Raw genomic sequence first — 16,519 nt, 5'->3', positions numbered from 1 at the left:
GGAGAGTGACAAATAATTATCTTTGACCAAATTTTAATCTGTCAAAAGGAGACAAATATTTGACGCTCGGTCAAAGAGTGTACTACAGGCTTTAGGGATGGGAAATATCGACTAAAATCGCTATCGATAATTATCGATAATGTCCCAATTCTATCGATAACTATCGATAATTATCAAGAGTTTGACAGCTCACTGAAACAAGTCGACATATATTCTCCATTGAATTTGTCCAATGAATTTCACGTACCAAAAGATCTCTCAATTTTATATGATTCCATTAGAAATCCATTTATAAATTGAATGTGATACAATGAATTTTACGAATCACACAATGAAATAATTATTATCGGATTTTCACATCCATTTTATTTGATATTCATTTACGTCTAACATGTGCCGCAAAAATTTGAATTTACGGAAATATTGCGGAATACATTTTATAAAGTAAATATATAAAACCGCCATGTTTCGAAACCAACATAAATCTTATTGATAAATCTAATGAAAAACACACGTCGCCGCACTTCTTGTCAGTTTACTTGTGAAATTTTGTTTTGACGTTTGGATTTGGTATCGAATAATCCAGATGGTTATCAAAATGGCTACACCACGAAAAGACGGCGTCTTATTGGGCGATTGGAAGGATATTTGCTTATCTCCAATGGGTAAGTTATTTTTCTATACTTCATTTGAGTTCAAACTTACATAGATATTCACAACTATAGATCGCACCGAAGAAATTGGCACTTATCAAATCGTAGGACAAACAACGAACAGATAATTGGAACTGGGATCAAGTGGCCAACGTTGAACCGGTAATTTCTTTTTTATTAATCATTTGTCAGGAATAACCGACGAAATTCATTTTTGCCTTAATTTTTAGGATTGCCGTTTAACAGTCAACAACCAAGTACACATTTGCTAAATATTATATATTTTATATTTTTATAATAAATTCTAGTACATTTCATAAACAAACACTTCGATTTGTTTTCATGTACATATCATATGAAAGAAACAGTAACAAAGAATGCATGAGATTATCCTATGAAAATGTTAGTGTATGTCAAGATATAAATTATGGTATTTCCAATGAGTCTAATGGATTATATGTTCTTTAGTTTTTAAAGGGTTTTTTTATCTTTTTTAAAAGCTTGGTAGTAATGTGAGTCTATCAGACGATCCTATGAAGAATGCATGACACATTTTCGATCACTTCGTTTTGATTGGAAGTTCTAATAGTGCAAATTTATAACACTCCCATATAATATGAACAGGTGAGATTATTTCAGTGTAGTATCAGATGCAGAAAAACAACAAAATGTTGCTTCCGTTGTGGACAGGAACAATATTTAATAGTTTATTCGCACACATCGTTCACACTTATGCGAAATTTTGCCGTTGTCCGTACGAGTTAAAGTGAGCGAAAAAGATTATCTTTCAATTTTCTAACAATTTTTAAGAGGATTTCGTGTGAGAGCGAACAAGCATCAAATTGTCTTTCAACACTGGCAAGGTCAATTTATTGTTTTCAGTTCTGGCATCATTGTGGAGTATGCATGCCCCAAGTATAGATGACAGTTCTAAAAGGTATGCTATTCACGTCGATGCATAAGTATTAGTGATTAACTCCGCCTGTGACGGTTCTCTTTAGTTTAGTGTAGCCTGTACGAATAGACTTAAATTATTGAGAACTGGCGCTGAGGGTCCAAAGCCCCTGGAAAGGAGGATGGTTGTAACAGCTCTTAACCATGACTGTTACGTAAAATAATGGTTAAACCCCTAAGCTAAGGTGTGACGCGACCCGTGCCGAGAGATGAATGGTGGGGGGGGGGGTTTAATAAATTCCCAGCCGCTAACGGAGCCTGTGGAATACCTGGCGCCCTTCCACAGTAACCTAGCCTTCTGCGTTAGGCTATCGTGACACGCAGATGACCCCTTCTTTCGTGGCAAACTCGTGGGACTAAAAACTGGAGTTTAACAAATTTTCAAAAAAGGGCCCCGGCAACCTCAACCTGTCGGAACAAATGGAGCCAACACACTCCATGGCGTGCAGCCCCACAAGGCTGCACGCTACAGGCAGAACCGAGGAGATGGAACTGGAGATGGATTTCAACCTCGACAGCGAATCGCTGGACGGAGGACCTTCAGTTTCATCACTAATCCTCGGTTCGCCAAGCGGGAAAGAAGAGAGCCCGACGGACAGTCTTCCCGATGCGGAGACACAGCCGATTGACAAGGGGAAACCTAAGTCACCTCGTGCTGATGTCAAACGGCTCTCCCAATCGCAACGGCGGCGTCTTAAAAGACTGCTAAGCCTGGGTCACTCACGCGAGGAGGCCATAGGCATAGTTCGTCAACCAGTCGACCAAGCTGACCGCTCAGGTCAGGTCGCAACCAAGCGACAGCGGTCGACTGAGACAGCGTCGCCAAACACAAGCGCTAAGGGCCCGAGCAGCAAAAAGCCCCGGGACTTGGCTTGCGCGGAGCCCCCTGCACCGCGACAAACGTCAGGGGTAACATATAGGGAGATGCTGGAGGCCACGAGCCTGACTATCACAACGGTAGACTATCCAGCCTCCCTACTTACCCCTGAACAGTTAAAAACTGTTCGAGATGCCATTCTGGACTGCATTGCGGACCAGGAGTCACCGGCCATCAGGCCCAAGTTTAGGAGCTGCCGCCTAAAAAACGGTACCCTACAACTTGACTGTGCCGACAACGACACAGTTAGATGGCTGGAGACCACGGCGTCTTCTCTCATACCGTGGGAGGGAGCACACCTTAGTGTCTTTCGCACGAAGGACCTGCCGAAGGCCCTAAAATTTGTAGGGTACTTCCAGGACAGTGTGGACACCACAAATGAGAGAATTCTCCGTCTTCTCCAAAATCAGAACGACGGTTTCTCCACACGTGCATGGCGAGTATGTCATCGCAACGTTACTGGAAAGACTGTCGAATTGATGGTGGAGCTGGACCAACAGTCTGCTAACCTCATAGCGGCACAGAGCTTCCTGCTGAACTACAAGTACGGCAAAGCACGCATGCGGCAGGTTGGCAGAAAGTCCTCAAACACAGGCGCGAAAGGTTCTGGTGCGAAGGCAGGAACGGTACGTTCGGAGACTCCCTCAGGGAGTGTACCGCTACCACCTGCTCGACGCACTCCCGCGATAGCGAAGAAGGTTCCGCCGAAAAATCGAAAGAGGAGTAAGCGTGAGCATCTGAACAGTCGCGACCCTCAGGGCCAAATTCCGCCGCCTAAACGTGAGAGTAGCACTTCTGTCACCTACTGTCTGCTGCAACGGGAGCCTGTTGCTGAGGGTATGCAGACTACCCATCCCAGCGTCACCGCTGATGGCAACCGTCCGCCAATCGGATCTCAACCAGATCCGACGAAGGACGCGCTGCCAACAAAATGAGCAGCATACGCTGCGTTCAGGTGAACCTCCATCACGCAAAAGGCGCCTCTGGTGTTCTTTGCCGGAGGTTCACCAAGGATCAGCTATCTGTGGCGCTGATCCAGGAACCATGGGTCCACGACACCAGGATCCTTGGCTTAGCCAACACAAACAGTAAGTTGGTCTATTGTAATCAACAGTCAAATCCCAGGACTGCAATTCTGCTGAACAGAAACATCAAATTTGTTCCCATTACAGAGTTCATCCAACGGGATTTGGTTGCCATTGCGGTGGAAGTCCCGACAACCAACGGCACTCAAGAAGTGGTTGTTGCCTCCGCTTACTTCTCGGGGGACGAGGCCGATATACCGCCATCCGAAGTCGCAGCACTTGTGCGATACTGCCGAAGCATCAACAAGCCACTCATCGTCGGCTGCGATGCCAACGCGCATCACACAGTCTGGGGCAGCTCGGATGTCAACACTCGAGGTGAGTACCTACTTGAATACCTTACTTCTAACAATGTTAATGTATGCAATGTGGGAAACGAGCCAACTTTCAGTAATGCTATTAGACAAGAGGTCCTAGATCTCACTCTATGTAGCGCCTCGATAACGGAGAAAGTCAAGAACTGGCATGTCTCTGATGAACCCAGTTTATCAGACCATAGACACATCAGATTTGACGTCGAGGCTACTTCTCTGAGAAGAGAACATTCCAGGAATCCTAAGAAAACCAACTGGAACTCTTTTAAGGAACATTTGGTCAATTCGAGAACATCCTGCCACCAAAATATTCGAACTCCAGGTGAACTGGACATCGCAGCAAGTGACCTACAGCACAAGATCACGGAAGCTTTTATGTCAAACTGTCCGTTAACAAATCGAACAGACTGCCGTGATGTGCCCTGGTGGAATGAAACTCTCAGCAACCTTCGTCGGGAAGCTAGACGCTTGTTCAACAGGGCTAAATTCACGTCCAACTGGGTAGCCTATAGAGCATCCCTTACAGAATACAACGCTGAGCTACGCAAAGCCAAAAGGAGGTCTAGAATTCGATTCTGTGAAGACATTCAGACTCTACCTAAGGCAACGCGACTGCAAAAAGCGATGTCCAAAGATCACACGAATGGTCTTGGGCAGTTGAAAAAGGAAGATGGTAGTCTGTCACCACCAAGGAAACGCTGGATGTTCTTATGAACATTCACTTTCCTGGATCGACAGCAATCTCCGGTTCGAACGTCGAAGAGTTACAGAGCCTCGAATCCAGACGCATAACGTCACGTGACTCCGCAGCGCTCGCTCGTAGAATTTTCACGGAGACTTCTATCAACTGGGCACTAAGCTCTTTTGAGCCTATGAAGTCACCAGGACCGGATGGCATTCTACCAATCTTTCTACAAAAATCGGACGGAGTCGTTATGTCCGAACTCATCAGCCTCTTTCGAGCCAGCTTTACTATGGGACATATCCCGGTCAACTGGCGGAACGTTAAGGTGGTGTTTATACCAAAGCCGGGCAAAAAAGACAAAACATTGCCCAAAGCTTTCAGACCTATAAGTCTGACGTCAACTCTTCTCAAGTTGATGGAGAAAATTACGGACAACTACATCCGCAGTGAGTTTCTGAAGGAGTTACCCTAACACAAGCATCAATATGCTTATCAACAGGGTAAATCTACTGAAACCGGTTTGCATTGCCTAGTGACGAAGATCGAGAAGTCCTTGAAATATAAAGAGACAGCAGTCTGCGCTTTTCTTGATATTGAGGGAGCTTTCGATAACACGTCCTTTGCATCAATTTACACGGCTCTACAAAATAAAAGAGTCGATGATACTACAATTAGCTGGATCCAAGCAATGCTTTCGAGCAGGAAGATCACAGCTGCATTGGGGGATACGTCTGTCACAGTAGGGGCAGTGAAAGGGTGTCCTCAAGGAGAAGTTCTCTCTCCACTGCTATGGTCACTGGTGGTAGACGTTCTCCTAACCAAGCTATCACAGCTGGGCTTCGAAGTCATTGGATATGCTGATGATATAGTCCTTATTGTTCGGGGAAAATGTGATGCAACTCTATCTAGTCGTATGCAAACGGCACTTAACACCACCTCTCAGTGGTGCTCAGAAGAAGGGCTGAACATTAACCCCGCTAAAACGGTCATTATACCATTTACCAAGCAAAGAATGCACACAATCATTCCTCCGCTACTGAATGGGGTAAGACTATGTTTCAGCAATGAGACCAAATATCTTGGAATCATTCTGGATAAAAAGCTGAACTGGACTGCTCACCTAGACTACGCTATCAAGAAGGCAACTTCAGCTATCTGGGCTTGCAGTACACTGTTTGGCAAGACCTGGGGGCTAAAACCACAATTAGCGCTCTGGTCTTACATCACCATTGCTCGGCCACGTATAACCTACGCAGCCCTCGCATGGTGGCCTAAAGTAAATGAAAAGACAGCTCAGGTGAAACTTACCAAAGTCCAACGATTGGCCTGTCTCTCAGTTACCAATGCCCTGCGCACAACACCGACAGCAGCCTTGGAGGCCTTGCTTTGCTTACTTCCTCTACATCTCCATGTGAAGAAGGAAGCAGAGCTTGGCGCACTAAGGCTGCAAAGAAATACAACGATGCTCGAAGGTGACCTAACGGGTCACCTAAGCATCCTAAAGGAGTTTAAGCTGACACCTTTAGTAACAACAGTCTCGGACTGGATGGAAGCGAAGCCAAACATGAACGTTCCATATATAGTGATCGACACAGATCGCTCCATGTGGAACAATGGAGGGCCGAGTCTCCCATCGGGCACAATCCGCTTCTACACGGATGGCTCAAAAATCGGACCCCAGACTGGTTCAGGGATCTACGGACCAGGTATAAAGGCCACTATCTCAATGGGTAAGTGGCCAACCGTCTTTCAGGCGGAGGTATACGCAATATATATCTGTGCTATAACATGTCTACATCGCAAATATAGACATGCGAAAATCGGAATCTTTTCGGACAGTCAGGTGGCACTAAAGGCATTAAAGTCTGCTACATGTGTCTCCAGACTAGTCTGGGAGTGCATCGCAACACTCAGGGAACTCTCCCGCCTCAACAAAGTTATGCTACTTTGGGTACCCGGTCACTGCGGAATCGAGGGAAATGAACATGCCGACAGCCTCGCAAGACAAGGATCTGCTCAGCAATTCATTGGACCGGAACCGTTTTTGGGTACTTCCACATCCGCCATTAAAGGCGAACTAAGTACATGGGAAAAGCTAAAGATAGCATCTCAATGGCAACATGCGCAGGGTTGCAGGCAAGCTAAACAGTTTATCTACCCTAACCCTACGGTTACCAAACGGCTACTTAGTTTAACTCGTAGTGAACTACGCATCATCACGGGACTTCTCACTGGACACTGTCCTGCTCTTTATCATTTAAAGAAAATCGGCAAAGTCCTAACCGACTATTGTCGCTTTTGCAACGCTGAACCTGAGAGCTCAGCGCATTTGCTTTGCTTTTGCGGGGCTCTTGCTTCATCGAGGTTTAACTTCTTTGGAAGTTACCTCTCAACTCCATACCAGGTATGGAGCACCAATCCCAAAACGGTCACAGGTTTCATCAACCATGTAGTTCCGGATTGGGGCACAGGCTTACAACCAACTAGCTCAACTCCATCAATGAGGTCGAGCATCTTGTAATCTGTGTAAAGTAATCGGGACCAGCCACAAAAGACAAACATTCCTGTCGAAGTGGCGCTTTCTACCCAATGCCCTTCAGGCATACAAAAAAAAAGTATTAGTGATCGTTATGAACTTTTCTCAATTTTGTATGAAATTTGAAATGATTTTGCATATTAAACAAAACTTATAAAACATACTTTCCTGAGAAGTTATAGAAATGATGTTGAAACATGTTTTATTTGTGGGGAATACATAAACATGCTGCGGTTTAGGTAAAATATGCTGATTTTCATCAATTTACCGGTAACCTTTTCGCACTTTTCGTTTTTTTCTTGTGCTCTAATAGCGCTTCTAAATAGAGTCGCTTATGTTTCATACAGTAAAAAAAGCCATGAGCTATGACAATGACTAAGATCATGCTCGAACTATTAGAAATATAGCATTTTTATATATTTATTTCGACATATTGTCGCAATTTTTCACACTAAATCTAAATTAATATCAATTTCTAGTGTGTTTCAACTGGAGATTCACTCTCCTACCAAAGAAATCAGATATAAAACAACATAAAACGAGAAATTTCCAAAAATGTTCTGAATTCCATACAAGACGCGAAATTTTTCATAACGAGATTTGTTTGTGTGCGTGGATAAACAAAAATGTAGCATACCTTGTAGAACTGTCATCATACTTGGATGCATGCCACCGCGAGAGAATTATCAATAACTATCGATAACGCTGAAAGCTTAACGATTCTATCGATAGCCGGCAACTATCGATATTATCGATAATTATCGATAGGTTTCCCATCCCTACTTTTAATCTAATCATCCATATTCGTAACAGATTAGATGGATTGAGTTTAACTGCAAAAATACGGTTTGAATGCAAAAACTAATTCGTGGAGCAACGTATGCTATTCAGCACATCATAATTGTTTACAGTAAATACGATTGCAGCAATGAGGAACTGTTTCATTCCTAAATGTGATCTTATCAACAAGCACAACCCGAAACGAGCTATGTTCAACGTTCCAATTAAGGTGTTTATAGAATGTTGATATATTTCAAGTAATTATTCATTACAGCAGGTTTTTGTTATTTAGGATCCTATTTTATTTGCTCAATGGCAGGCAGTCCTTCCGAAACATCGACCTTTAAAAGAATTCGATAGGATATGTGAAAATCATTTTGCTGAAGAGGATATATTACGGTGCTGGGAGCATACAATCAATGGCAAGGTAGAACGAATGGAACGAAAAAAAACAGCGCTGAAAGCTAATGCCATACCAGTCTATGTTGATTCAGTTTCTGTAGACGATAAATCAACTGATTCGTTTTTGAAAAGTTCAGTTTCTAATAAGCAGTTTCAAATATTAACAGAGGCACCACAAACAAAGGTATGTTACGTTTGAATACAACATTGGCAGTATATATACAATACTACTAAAATTTTAGAAGGTCAAAATTTTCCAATCGGATATGGACACATGCGCTGTGAGAGATGATGCGGTTGAATTAGCATCACAGACTATCCCCGGTCCGACAAACGATCAAAAAGATGAGCACAATACTATTATTGAAGTAGAACAATTAGTGCACCCTGAATTTGAACTGCTCTATGATGATGTGTATGAGGTCGAGTTGCCCTCAATGCTTTGGGGCATTCACAGGGATACAGAGAAAACTTTCATCTGTTTCACTGAGTTTTGTAAGGAAACCATGAATATTAGAAAATATCTGTTCATCGATCAACATTTACAGTACAGAATGGCAGTTGGACAGAGAATAATGAAAAAAGGAACACTTTTAGGGGTTTGCACAACCAACATTTCAAACCTGCTTGTTGAATTGGAAGACATTCAAGTCCGTAAAGTAATTGTTAAAGGAAGTTCTTCAGTGCTGAAAGAATCTTGATTTTCACTCTTATACAATTAAACAACTCTTGTATTTGTGTTTGGACCTATTTTACAACCAAGAATCTGATTTAATGAGCTTCACTTTGTTGCAATTTTTCCAATTCCAGTTGTTTCATATAAGCAAGGAAAATGGTCCACAGAAGACTACACATACTTACAAAGGGAACACGGTTTTTTTCCGGTATAACTGCAAAGTTAAAAGTTTGCAATAATGGCCAAATGCATAGTGCGACCTAAAATCAAAAATAAGAGTCTACTGTTAGCAGACACCGATACTGACGTTACACTTATTCATACCTTATATGTTGGAGGAACTTTTGCTTTTACTTCGTTGAACGCTTCTTCTACAGTTTTAGATTCCAATAAGCTCATGCCGAAATAAAAACACGTCATCGCCATCGGAGTATAACTCACTTGTTCAGTTAATGCCTAACAAAGATTATCTATTTGATTCAAGTCTATGCAGAATAACATTCAAAGACCAAACCTTTGCTATAGCCGATTTGAGATTTTGCGCCGGCCACATAATTGAAGCTAATCGAATCCAGCAATATAGAGACGGAGCAACAATGAAGCCACCGTATATAAAAAACCGAAAACATTTGTGCCAATCGTAGTGTCCTGTATTGGTATATTGAATCAAATGTATTCGACATTCAAAATGACGTTGAAATAAGTATTATCGTAACTAAAGCAATGTTCTTTTTTTCTGTACAGATTCTGAATTGAAAAATATTTCTACCTGATTATATTAGGAATAAAATATGATCTCGAATCATCCACCATCATGTGAGAAATTCCAAAATAGTAATTCAACTATTATATATTGACAATAAATGAGAGAGAAAGCCTTCATTCTTAATACCTACTTAATGTGAAAACATTTGAGTTAGATCGCAACATAAAAGTGAATAAAATTGTTTGGATGTCACTGATTTCATCTCAACCTTGAAATCATGCAAGTAGTAGGTATATAAACAGGGAGGTAGTATTATTGTTACACGCTGAAGATAGCTCAAAGAAACGACGGCAATGCGATATAACGGAACGATTTGGTGCAAAACATTTTTTCGGCAATAGAAAATCTGCAATGGGTGTGCATCACCATCGTTAGCTCTAGATCAGTGGTTTCTAACCGGGGGTCCGCGACCGGCAAGGGTGCCGCGAGGCTTATCTAGGAGGACCGCGAATGCTCTTGGTAAATTTGACAAGTGATTAAAATTTCTTTCTGCATATCTCAGCGAGAGCGGATTTTCAACACTTCTGCGTATTAGGACCAATATGTAAAACAAAGCAGACTTGTAAGACGATATAAGACTGACGAACGCAGCCTCGTATAGCAAAAGTTGTATCTGAAAATCTTTTGGAGGGCTGCAAAGCTCTCTGTGTTTAGCAAAAGGGGCCGAGAAGCCTAACAGGTTGGGAACCACTGCTCTAGATAATATTTTCTCGCAGATGTGCTGTCGCCTAGTTTGGCAGCATGCCAAGTTCATTGCCATGGTTGATTGTATTGAATGAATATTCTGTTGTAGTGAGTAGGTTATTTCCGTTTCATGCTGTCCTTCAGAAATAAAGTAAAATTATGAGGCACAAATCAAAAAAAAAATGTTGATAAATTTTGGACATAATTTTTCTGAGAAGTATATAACGAACATACTCCAATCGGTTCCAGCTACACTCTGTTGCACCAAGCATCCAGTTGGCCACATCAAACTGTAAGTCAACATTCCCCGGGCCACTGGGTATCGGGTAAAAAATATTCGCGCACTTTTAATCCAAACAGATATCATCATAGATGTTTTCACTAATCACGGACTAGAATCTAATACTCTGGAATAAAATTTTATTAAGTTACGTAAATTGGAAACAATCTACTGTGACACATAAAATTGAAATAAGATCTTCGAAAAATAGTGATCGCCGATCTGTTGTATACACTACTGACCAGGCTGGTCGTTTGTGAACGATCATGCTCGCGTGCTTGTGTTCTGCACATGCGAACTAGCTGCAGTTGCACGTGCCATGTTTTCAACATCAAAATAATTAGAAATAGTCTTAAGCCGCGTATCATTTCATATACCTATGTTTTTTCCCAAATGGTGCAAAAATTTTAATGACTGACATGAGAAAAGTTTTATTACGTTGCCGAGTAGATTGAAATTTACGATAACGGATTTACTATCTTGTAAAGGCCGTATCCGATATTGATACGAAAAGTATTTCCGATTTCGATTGAGCTAAATAAATTGGAATTCGACTTTGACTTGATTCGAATAAAAATGGAAACACGAGTTTGTTGTTCGAATGTAATTCGTACGAAAGCAGGAATAAGCGTCTTACTAATGTTTTCATTGGCATCCCATTAAATGTCGGTCTGCGAATTCTCTTGGTATATTAACTTGATTCGATAGAAACTAATAATTAGGTTAAACAGTATTTGTGCTAAAGGTGATAAACCGATATACACAGATGATTGAAATATATATTGATTGATGATTAAAATATACATAGTTTTATAAACATTTATATTAGCAGTTAAATTCGGCTACCTACGTAAAATTTTGTATGATAGTTCAAAAAAACATTTCTATATTTTTGTTAACGGGTCAACATGGTTCTTTGGTCTTCTCTTTTGTTATATTATGAGTTTTTTAGGCATCTAAGTAATGTAGAATATTGGCACCATCCAACACTTGGGATTCATTTGGGATATTTCGTTGTTTCATGTAAGCTAAAAAGGTTGTCCACAAGAGACTACATATACTAACGAATGGTACACGATTGTGCTCGGGTATGAGTGAAAAATTAATAGTTTGAATCACCGGCCAGACACAAATTCCAACCTAGAAATATTTAAATAGGTGTGTGTGAAGAATTACATAAACGATCTTTTGTTTTACCTTATAGGTATCAGGAAATTTGGTCTTCACTTCCTGTACAGCTTCTCCAATAGTTTTTCGCTCCAACAAACTCATACCGAAGAAGAAACTTGTACCAGCAAACGGACCGTAACTAAACTGTTCAACAATTGCCTGTAAAATTTAAACAAATGTATCAAGCGAACCATATATAAATAAAAAAATCAATATGAAGCTTTGACTTACTTTAATAATTCCTGTTTTTAAATTCATCGTTGGCCACATTTGACTCGAGATTTTCACCCATCCGTATAATGTAGGTGCAACAAAAAATGTTCCAAAGAGTGCAAAATTAAAACTTTGTTTATAGTTAAACGTACCTGCAACATTTTCATAAGACAATTTTTTCTTTTCATAAAATGTTATATATCTTACGCCAATCTTTTCCTTCGATTGTTTGCTGAATTAAACTCCCTGTGGGCCATATAATGGCATAAGTTGCCATACCCTTTATCAGAGGATATTTTTTTAAAAACCCTCGTACGACTGACATACTTATTCTATATGACTAATATCACAATGTTGAACCTGAAATATTAATTAAAAGGAAAATATTATTACCCTGAAGTTCTATAATAAGATCAATAAAAAATGAATGTTGTTTGAGGCATACGAAGTATGGATACCATATGTCCTGATTCAGGACATGTACTGATTTCAAGATTCTGTTTGAGCGTCTTGATTTATTTTTTATGTTCTAGCATTTGATCTTCTTAAGGCATGCAATTTTACAGCTAAATACTGACGGATATACAGAATTTTTGAAAATTGCTCAGTACTTTTTCCAACTCCGGAGCACAACACTCAAGTCGCTAAATAAAGTTGGATCGTCAGAGAAATACGTTAAATAAAGGAATGAGTACGCAGGTTTTAAAGTACATATCACACATATATTATGTTCATACCTCGAAGAATAGAAATGGCTTAGGTCAAATTTGTGCTGAAACAAGGTGTCTTGATTTTCAACTTTGACAAGATGGTATTTGAAATATAAACTATCCTTAATGTCGATAAAAAAAGGCATTTCAGGGCACAGGGTCACAGATTGCACAATTGAGAAATGACAATTATTTATATTTGTTTAGATGCAGGCATTATTGTACTGTGCACATTACTGTTTACTTTTGTAACTGTAGAGAACTGCGAAAATAAGATATAAAGCATATACTTATAATGCTACTTACTGCTTGTATTATTAAGAATATGTCCTGGAATGCATCAGTTTATTTTTTTGATTGTTTTTTTCCAGAGTGTTATAGCACCATCATTTAAAAGGTAAAACTAAAGATGCCAGATACTTTTGAAAAATGTTTGCAACTGCTCGAAAAGCCGGAAAATCTGCATGAAGTCTGAAAAAATCTCTCCGTGTAAAGGCTAAGGGGAGACATCTGGCTTCTTACTCTTCTTCCTCATCCACCTCGATGATCCCTGTTGTTTTTTTTTTCATAAGTGATGCCTTTCACTCGGAAAATACTTGAATGTTTTTGATGCTTTTTATCAGCATTATGCACAATTCCCCCTGCAGGTGATAGTTTTACCGTCTGGGGATTACCGGAGGATCTGCATCTTTAATATCCTTTGAATCAAACGTGTCATCCATCAATGATTATGATTCATTCATTGACCCATCTGAATTGTACTCTCCGCACAAGCAATATGCCTGGTATGATCCAAACCTAATCCAGAACGGACTCAAAAGTAGAAATAAGCTTACACTACACTATTTACTTTCGACATTGAGCAGCGGTGCTGTTCTTATGCTTCACGCAAAACCGTATTAATTCCCTGCGCACTTTTAGATCTTCTGGTCAATAATATCAGTGATGATCCAAGTCGGATCTCTTACTACACCCGTATTTGTACGCTGTGTACTTTATTTTGAATGCTAACTTGAAAATATTTTAGATTATAACAGGTGACATAATAAAAAAAAACATAAATCAAAACAACGAAACATGTTGTTCAGCAACACTGCCAGCGAGCCTGATGATAAATTTTAACGCACTCGGGGTTTGAAATTTCAACCAATCAGCGAGTGGTTCCCAAAGTGGATGCAAATCTATACCCAGTTGTCTCCCCTTAGTGTAAAGGCCCAAGCACAATAGATTGACGGTAATTTGACAGCAAATGTATGGGCTAACTGTCAAACTGCCGCAAACGCAGCCGCAACGTATCCATTGTGTTTGTGCCTTAAGGCTGTGCGAAATTTCGAGGTTTCCGAAATTGCGTCCTAAAGCTACACTCAAAATATTTTTCACGTTATTGTTACGTGAAATTTCCTGTGCTTATTCATTTTCTGTCATTTTTCATGATTTATGTGACAAACATAACATCTACGTGAAAATCACATGCATACTATGTTTTATCACGTAGTATCTACGTGAACTTGGCAACGTCAAACAGAATGAACTCTCCGTGCGAAAATATACAAGAATCAAAATGGCGAAGCTGTTGTGTAATTCGGTCTGATTGAAATTGATTTCATGGATGGCTTGCCAATGAGTGAGATTTAGAAAAACCATAAGAATTCGACATGGAATCTTTAGCTTACAGATTTTGCACAGATTCAGTTCAAAGATCCAGGAGTTACCTGAACATAAACAGTAGCAGCAAACAGTAATTATCGACGGTGAATGTCTTAATATTTGTCAATCCATTTTCAAATTGGAAATTTTGCATGCCCGTGCGATTTATCTAGCAACATATTTCAAAAAATTCTGAAATCTAATTTCTCTCTTGAGAATTTGGGAAACCACAATCGAAATTTATACGTTTTATAAAACGTAGTAGCTATCCGTTATGCTTTTCACTTTACCGGTAGTTAAATTCTACGTGAAAATCACATGAAACGCATATGTGTACTGAATAATATTCACAGGATAAATCATCTCACCAGATCATGATGAACTCAAATGACAATCACGTAAAATCGACGGGAAAATGACAGTGGAAAATATTCACATAACTTTTCCGGTAATCATAACGTGAAAATTATTTTGAGTGTATACCAGTTTTTATATATCATTTAAAAAAGCCACGTTTTTTGATCAAAATGTGATTTTTTAAAAATGTTTATCATTTTCCTTCGATTTTTAAACGAAGAGTAAAATAACTGTTCGAAAGGTCTTAAGCAGGCATTTCGAGCAGTTTTTTATTCTTCATTTGAAAATCGATGGAAAACGATGAACATTTTTTTAAAATCACGCTTTGCTCAGAAAATTGCACTCTTTCAGCTGATAAATATAAAAATCAGAAAACCGTGTAAAACTTTAGGACCCAATTAAACGAAATTTTTCTCGAAAATCTTCAAAAAATAACTAAAATTTATTAATTTCAGGTCAATTTTTTCGTTGATTCGTGTTTAAAGGAATGTTTAGAGATATTGAGAGTCTACTGAAGTAAAAATTTTTAACGATAAATCCGGAAAAATATAGTAAACCCTAGATTTTTTAAAATTTTTTAAGGTCTGATACTTAGAAACAATTCCAGACCTAAATTAGAGCTTATAACAGCAGAAAAATTGGTTGAGAAAGTTGATAATATCTAATGAAAAAATCCCAACGAACATTTTTGTTGATTTACAGCTTAATAAGCTACTATTCAGTGGATTTCAGCTGAACTATAGCTTAACAAGCCGTTATCCAACAAAATTGTTTGTTGGGATGTGTTCTTAATTTCGATAAATTTCGTTGTATAGCTATATCAGTTTTTTATAACATCTAAAAGTGCTTCATTTTCAAAGCAAAACGTGATTTTCAAAAAATTTCTATCGCTGTCTTTCAATTTTTAAATCACGAATTAAAACTGCTCGATACCTGCTCGCTACTATCATTGTAGCGATTTTGGAGCGACTTTTATTCTTCATTTAAAATCGAAAGACAATGATATAGAATTTAAAAAAAAATCACGTTGTGCTCAGAAAATTACACCACATACAGAGGACATACGTAACAATCGCGTTTTTTCTGGTACACTTTGCCCCATAGTACTCCGTACCCCGTCCTGTCCAACTGCTCGACAAATAATAAACAAAATGAATTTTCTTTTTCTCGGCTTTATCCAGCCTCAAAGAAAATCCCATAAGAAACTGTCAAAAAGTTATTTGCAGCATTTTTCGAGTAGGAGCGAGACAAATGCAGGGCTGCGTAGGTACACTGCCTTCAAAAACAACTCAAACAGTGATTTTATAGTGTGGTACCATTCGATTAGTTAATTTTGCACCAACTTTTTTGGAAGATTTCTTCCTGAGTGTTACGTATGTCTTATGTATGTACAACTATGTACAGTTACAGCAACTTTTAAGGTTTTTCTGATGTTACTTTTTCGGGCTGGATCCGAAATAGTTCAATAAAAAATATATGCCAGGTATTATTTTTGAAATAGAAAAACCTAAATTGATCCACCTAGCGGTCAGACCCAGCCTTTCTCATTCAAACTTATTATTTGTGAAAATAGATTTACATGCACGCTTCGATCCAATAAATGTATATTCACTCTTTAGGTTCTAAAAAAATTGATGTTGTTATCTATACATATAAAAATGCAGTCCGGTCTATCTATCTGTCTGTCTGATCCATATTGGCTCAAAAACTACCGACCCGATCGACGTGAA

At 39.3% G+C, this 16,519-nt stretch overlaps 3 protein-coding genes and 1 long non-coding RNA gene across 7 annotated transcripts; 2 read left to right on the top strand and 2 right to left on the bottom strand.

Annotated features, from left to right (window-relative positions):
• The first annotated feature begins 220 nt into the window (after positions 1-220).
• Positions 221-914, top strand: LOC129719117 (uncharacterized). The gene is made up of 3 exons (XR_008727132.1): positions 221-665; positions 726-815; positions 884-914. It is a non-coding gene; the product is annotated as an uncharacterized LOC129719117 (long non-coding RNA).
• Positions 915-7,860: 6,946 nt separating this feature from the next.
• Positions 7,861-9,805, top strand: LOC129716717 (uncharacterized). 2 transcript variants are annotated; one of them, XM_055666552.1, is made up of 4 exons: positions 7,861-8,113; positions 8,177-8,470; positions 8,529-8,781; positions 8,835-9,805. In XM_055666552.1, exons 1-4 carry the CDS (start codon positions 8,033-8,035, stop codon positions 8,918-8,920), a joined length of 714 nt encoding a protein of 237 aa, XP_055522527.1. In that variant the 5' UTR covers positions 7,861-8,032; the 3' UTR covers positions 8,921-9,805. The 2 variants fall into 2 exon arrangements, with proteins under 2 accessions (XP_055522527.1, XP_055522526.1); XM_055666551.1 differs by having other exon boundaries at positions 7,862-8,113; positions 8,529-9,805.
• On the bottom strand, positions 9,058-11,531 carry LOC129716719 (mpv17-like protein). Its single transcript, XM_055666557.1, has 4 exons — positions 10,647-11,531; positions 9,477-9,610; positions 9,287-9,418; positions 9,058-9,222 (listed from the first exon to the last, which is right to left on the bottom strand). Exons 1-4 carry the CDS (start codon positions 10,780-10,782, stop codon positions 9,058-9,060), a joined length of 567 nt encoding a protein of 188 aa, XP_055522532.1. The 5' UTR covers positions 10,783-11,531.
• On the bottom strand, positions 9,476-13,845 carry LOC129716718 (mpv17-like protein). Of its 3 annotated transcripts, none has more exons than XM_055666556.1 (6): positions 13,636-13,845; positions 12,283-12,435; positions 12,094-12,227; positions 11,890-12,021; positions 11,543-11,832; positions 9,476-9,610 (listed from the first exon to the last, which is right to left on the bottom strand). In XM_055666556.1, the coding sequence occupies exons 2-5, from the start codon at positions 12,398-12,400 to the stop codon at positions 11,641-11,643; spliced, it is 576 nt and encodes a 191-aa protein (XP_055522531.1). In that variant the 5' UTR covers positions 12,401-12,435; positions 13,636-13,845; the 3' UTR covers positions 9,476-9,610; positions 11,543-11,640. The 3 variants fall into 3 exon arrangements, with proteins under 3 accessions (XP_055522531.1, XP_055522529.1, XP_055522530.1); XM_055666554.1 differs by having other exon boundaries at positions 13,092-13,843; XM_055666555.1 differs by lacking the exon at positions 13,636-13,845 and adding an exon at positions 12,813-13,047.
• Between the last annotated feature and the right edge of the window lie 2,674 nt (positions 13,846-16,519).

The sequence above is a fragment of the Wyeomyia smithii genome, chromosome 1, assembly GCF_029784165.1.
Source record: "Wyeomyia smithii strain HCP4-BCI-WySm-NY-G18 chromosome 1, ASM2978416v1, whole genome shotgun sequence".
NCBI classification, from domain to species: domain Eukaryota; kingdom Metazoa; phylum Arthropoda; class Insecta; order Diptera; family Culicidae; genus Wyeomyia; species Wyeomyia smithii.
This window is presented reverse-complemented; position numbering and strand designations above follow the sequence as displayed.